The sequence below is a fragment of the Vicia villosa genome, linkage group LG1 (genome assembly GCF_029867415.1).
Source record: "Vicia villosa cultivar HV-30 ecotype Madison, WI linkage group LG1, Vvil1.0, whole genome shotgun sequence".
Lineage (NCBI taxonomy): Eukaryota > Viridiplantae > Streptophyta > Magnoliopsida > Fabales > Fabaceae > Vicia > Vicia villosa.
Window position 1 is genome coordinate 37,970,803 of NC_081180.1, and position 6,399 is coordinate 37,977,201.

A 6,399-nucleotide genomic window follows, 5' to 3' on the forward strand; every position below is an offset into this window, starting at 1 on the left:
CCTCAGTTTCTACTTACTACTGTCAGCATAATAGATATTACTGAGAAGCCATGGTTTTTTTGACTAAACTTCAGTTGGCTGTTGGAGCATGTTCCTCCTTGATACGTGACTTTGTCCACGCGACTAACTTGCCCTAATTTTGATTCATATTGAGGAGTATGGATCATCTCCATTTATTAAAGAAAAGGATATGTCCATTACTATAGTTTTCAATAATAAAAAAAAAAGTACTATCACTATAGTTTTCAAAGACGTGTCAATACTATATTGAGATGAGTAACAAGCTCCTAACCTCACCATATTAAAATTTAGTCTATATCTAATTAAGAAAGTAAAGTACGAATGGAATTTGAAAGTTAATTGGCTCATCAATTGACAGCAGCTACTAATTTTGAAAAAAGTTAAATTTATTTATAGGAGTTATATCTCGTTTTGTTTGGGATGTGATTATTTGATGAATTAAAATTACATTTACGGAATGTTATTCTTTGGTTTGTTATTACTAAGAATATTCGGGAGTTGATTATATGATTCTTTGGTTTGTTAGTTTGTTATTACTAAGAATATTTGGGAGTTGATTAGATGATTCTACAATTTGAGTCAAGAAATTTTCCTTTTCAACATGATCTCTTTGATCTCTGGTAAAGTAATGTAAAATCCCAATGTATATAATTTGAGAATAAAGTACTAATTTTTCATTTTTTTTAGATTTACGACGTTAGTGTTGCCGCACTTAATTGAAAAAACTCCAAGATTAATGCCATAATCAATTAACTATTATTTCATTTAGATTATTTGTGCACATGAACTACCCATAATGATGCATTTCGTCTAGGTAATAGATAATGCAACATTTGCTTGTTTTTTTACTATGTCAAGAAATAAAGAGTTGCCATGAAGTAACAAGTTCCACTCATATCATACTCAGTTAACTATTATTTCATCAAGATTATTTGTGCACATGAACTACCACTAGTGACGCATTTCGTCTAGGCAATAGATAATCCAACATTTGCTTGTTTTTTTTTCTATGTCAAGAAATAAAGAGTTGCCAAGAAGAAGTAACAAGTTCCATTCATATCTTTCTGATCCATTTTATATCCTATACATTTTGAATTAGAGTACCTAACCAAAGTGTAATTTATCCCTTAGGATACCATAAATTCATTTGTTGTATGCCAATGAGATACTGCATAATGTGTTTGACTATAGAGAGAATTTTTTTTTATAGGCAATGAAATAAATTCAAGAAAAAGAGCATAAGGGATACTCGCCCGATTACAATCACCATTATTCAGAAATTGAACCGGACAATGATTCCATAAATAAAAATCACTATAAACTTTGGAATTAGAACCTATAATATTCCAAAGCCAAGTCAAAATAATTGCCTTATGTACTACTATCCCTTCATTATATTCTTGAGAGTTAAAAATGACTTCATTTCTCATCCACCAAATAGCCCACACTGTTGTGATTATTTGAAATTTGCTTGAAAACGTACACGCTTGCAAACACTAAATATGAAATTATGACGATTTTTTATCATATCTCTGTATTTATTTTTTTCTACTTACTTGCATCCTTCATATCTGTTTAGGTAATATGAAACTCTCACTGTAGTTGATATATTTTTGGCATTTAGCATCTCAAATATTTTTAGACGTTCTTTGTATTATTTTGATTAATTTATGAAAATTACTTCATTTGTTTCATGAATTTGTAGACACAAGGGAAGTATCAGAGCTCACCTATCATAAACCTTTCAAATTTATTTTGCATGATATTATAAAAATCTTAACACAAAGACTTATTAGTAGTACCAAAGAAGAATTTGAGTTAATGATGTTTGGAAAATTATTTTTGTGTGTGCATATATTTTATTGTTTGAGAGATATTACTAATCACAACATCATCCTAATAAAATAAAAATACTGGAATTTTCATATCAAACCATGCTTTTTGATTTAGGTTTATTCTCGATAATTTTTAAAATATTTTATTTTATTGAATCAATCATTAAAATCTTTCAAATATGAAATCACATCTTAAACGTGAAGATAGATATTAAAATTTTATAAGTAAAATATATTCTTAAGGGTGTGTTTGTTTATCGGAAATATAATTTATTCCTAAATTATTCTAGAAAATAACTAAAAAATATATGATTTACAATGTGTATTTCTGATAATAATTGGCATAATTATATAAGTACTTTCTTATGAGGAGCACAAAACTCACATACATGTTAACAAACATTATATAATTTTAATACTTAGAGAAGTAGTATTTCCCCAAGAATATCAATCAAGTAGTCAAGTTTATATTGGTTGAAAACTCCAAAATACCCCTGCTTCGGAGATGTATCTCCGAAAACACCCTCTAATTGATGTTTTCGGAGATGCATCTCCGAATTCTCTGAAGTTTTTATTTTCCAAAATTTTCCAGAATTCGGAGATGTATCTTCGAAAACATCCATCTCCGAAAACACCCATTTTTGAGGGATTTCGAAAGTATACTTTCGAAAAAATGTCTTCCCCTTCTCCACATCAGTTTATCAGTTTTGACATATTTAGAAGAAAAATTAGTTTTGATTTGGGAAGAAAAACCAAACATGTATGAAAAAAAATAGTAACAATTAAGCTTATTTTCAAAGGTCTATGATGTTAGATACTATACGGTATGATAATCCTGGATATCTTCAAGAATCGTGTTCGTTCACTTTCCGAACAAAGTATTTCGACCCTATTTTTGTCTGGGTTCACGAAATCTTTGCGGGGATAATTCTCGAAGAACAATCTGTTTCTGACAATAGAGAACATATCAGAATGTAGAGAGGAAGTCTATAATTTCGTCTCCCAAATCGAGACCAAAAGACTCCTTATATAGGAGACCAATAATAGAAACGAACAGACACACCTTTTCGGAAAACAGTTATGTCTGTTAGAACGGGTGCAACTATTCAAACGAATTGTTATGTTCGTTGGAAAAGGGTGCAACTATTCAAATGAAATTTTTGCCAGGGGCGCTGCCCCTTGGACCTTGGCAGGGCGCTGCCCCGCACCCCGCCAGGGGCTCCGCCCCTTGGACCCCGACGGGGCGCTGCCCGCACCCCGCCAGGGGCTACGCCCCTTGGAACCCCGTTTCTATTGTTCATATTCAATTACACGTTTGGCTCAACGAGCGTGCACTCCGCACTACCCTAACTCGTTTCAAACTTAACGCATAATTGCATTGGCCTATAGTATATCACATTACTACCAAAATGCATTGATGATACTAAAATCACCAACATATGAAGCTAAAGTGTTGCACGAAATCCGCAACTTTATTTTAATCCTTTTCGTTTCAAACACAACCAACTGCAAATATTCACTTCCAGAAACTGCGACAAAAGGTTTGTGATCTCTAAACAAAACTTGTCTAAAATCCCTTCTTGTTAAATTTACTAAAGTGATTTTTGGTTTTGTATTCTCAGTAGGCAAATGGATTCACAGAAAAGCCAACCTCAAAAGCCAATTTTGTGTCGAAGGAAGAAGAATGAGGAAGCGACTTTCATTGAGGATTGGAAGGATCACATCGACAAGTTCATTCATGCTTCTGTGGATGAACACAAGTGTTGTTTATCGTCCATTGAATTTGACCTGGACCACTTCTTGTTCCTGGGTCTCTGCTTTCATCCACTTTTCTTGGGGAAGATCAGCTCCTGTGAGACTTCTCATCCACAAATACTGATCTGTATTTTTTGGAAATGCATTATCGAAACACCTAAAATGGATTATTTTTTGGAAATGCATTATCGAAACACCTAAAATGGATTATTTTTGAAATGCATCTCCGAAATAACTCTTTTTTTGTTGTTTCGGAAATGCATTTCCGAAATATAAGAGCATTATGAGATAATAATAAAAATGGTATTTCCGGAAATGCCAGTTTTCAAGAAGTTCTCCAGCGTGGCAAACAACATTTTCAATTTTTGAACCATTGGAGTTAGCAAGGCTGGACAACCGTAGTAATGCAATGCAACGGATGTTTGGAATAAAATAATAATAAATATAAAATTGGGTGTTGTTGAATGGCTATTTCTTTATTTTTAATAGAAAATTGTGGGACCACCATAGAAATAAAAATTGAATGAGTTATTTCAAGATGATTTGGCTTAATGAGTCCCACAAAAAACTCAAAAATAAATTGCACCATTGGAGATGTTCTTACGGCAAACTGAAATAACACCGGTACAGAACCATCAAATAAGAATATGAGACCTCCTTCACTATACTAACCCCTGCCCCATTACAAAAAGCCAGTGCCAGGCCCTGCAAAAGTACACCAGAGTCCTACCTGCGAGACACTGTTACTACGCTGCCAAAAAAACTGCCCGCCAGACAACCCAAACCGAAGCAAAGCAACACAATGTGCTGAAAGTGATGAAATTAAACCAGAACACTACTATAAAAGTATCCCAAAATTTGTTAAAGTATATGGCTCAAAAGTTATTTAAACAAAGGTTTTTTAATTGATATAGTTAGCCCAACACAATTCATGTCATATCAAACATTTGTAACTGCTTAGATTCAAAAATTTCAAAACAAAAATACAAAGAATATGTTAGAAATGAAGAAAAAAATAGGAAAAGAGCACAAAAAAAACAAATCTATGCAAAATTAAAACAGTTAAGTCAAGTGAAATTCAATGTATGTAAATCCAAAATACCAAAACACTTACACAACACCATATATAAAATACACAGAAATCCTAAAGACAACCATACTTTAAAAACTAACATAAATAACAACTCTTCTCCCTAATAACAAACTTAACACTTAAACTAATTAAGGATGTTCTATGCGCGAATCCATTCGGTTGTTCCTGATGGCATAACATCCCATAGCATAAATGACAGTAACAAGTACAAGCACAAAAGCATTGAACACAGTTAAATGTCTCCATTGGTTCCTTATATTAGCCAGCACTCCTCCTTTGCATGCATTGCAGTCATAACACAGTTTGTCTTGTCTATTATTCCATGTCGCACAATCAGAGTTATTCGAAGCCAAACCCGACTTCGGCACTTCCCAAAACGTAGCATTCTTCATCGTAAATCCACAATACACCGGCGGCTTACAGCATCCGGCCTAAAAGAAATAATAAATGTTACAAAATTTTATGCAATTATTTAAAAATCTGTGATGTGATAATCATAATAAAAATTACAAAAACCTGGGTTGTGGACAAGTGTTTGAAGATGAGAGAATCATTATTTCGACCGCCATTAAAGGCGAGATTCTGACAAACATGAGCATCCATCAAACAACTCTTGAATTCATCCCAATTCTCTTCATTCACAACATACCGTTGCAACCAGTGAGAGAAATCAGCGACTTTATACTCACCATAACCTTTACCAGATATCTGTTTTCCCACTCCTCTATTGGTGACAAACACAGCAAACACGGTGAAGAAAGCAAGCCCGACCACAACCAAGAATGTCACCAGAAGGTAACTGTAAAGTGCCGTGTTGATTCCGAACAGCGATCCTGCGATGCCGAGTCCCGACACAATGACGACGAATATACCGCCGATTAGGAGTGGGTACTGAAGGACCTTTTGACAGTCGGAACCTCCGCGGATGTGGATGTAGGCGGAGGTAGCGACGGCGGCGAGGCCGAGGAGTAATGAGAGGATGTTGAGTGCACCGACTACGGTGTTGCTTATGCGGAAACGGAACATTTTCATGTTGAGTTTTTTTTTTTGCTAAGGAAGGAAGAAATGGTAACTGTTTTATATAAGTGAGGGTGGTTTTTTGGAGCGAAAACGGTTAGAGTGGAGTTTGAATGTTTGTAAGATTGTATATGGATTTGTAGTTATTTACGGATGTGCCATTCCATTGGTTGTCCTTGTGTTTGGTTTGGGAAATTGTGGCCTGCCACGTCATCGATAAACGGTTATACTGTGGCTCCACTACTGTAGAGTGGGACAGTTAACTTGATCGGTTACATATTTTGAACGAAATAAGGAAGATGATTCTTTTTTTTTTTACTAAGGAAGATGATATTTTTTGTTTTCCATTATACTTCCATAACCGGTTACTTTGTTTTTTATTAGTAATTCTCAGCAGAAATATTAATTTTAAAAAACTTTGGTTGAAACACAAGATACGAATAATTGTATCATATCATATACTAATATTTAGTATTTGATGAGATAATAATTTTTGGATTTAATGGAAAAAAGTTTTACATGTCATTCAATAAATATATACTGTAACAATATGTCATGTTATGCAATTATTTAAAAATATTCAGTTTGGACGTGATATATAATCATTATTAGACAGTGTATAAATGCATCATACTTTTCTAATAACTAGTGTCTTACCCGTGCGTTCGCACGGGTACC

General features: G+C 33.9%; 1 protein-coding gene across 1 annotated transcript; it reads right to left on the reverse strand.

Annotated features, from left to right (window-relative positions):
• Positions 1-4,736: 4,736 nt before the first annotated feature.
• On the reverse strand, positions 4,737-5,814 carry LOC131604455 (tetraspanin-11-like). Its single transcript, XM_058876893.1, has 2 exons — positions 5,221-5,814; positions 4,737-5,135 (listed from the first exon to the last, which is right to left on the reverse strand). The coding sequence occupies exons 1-2, from the start codon at positions 5,734-5,736 to the stop codon at positions 4,833-4,835; spliced, it is 819 nt and encodes a 272-aa protein (XP_058732876.1). The 5' UTR covers positions 5,737-5,814; the 3' UTR covers positions 4,737-4,832.
• Between the last annotated feature and the right edge of the window lie 585 nt (positions 5,815-6,399).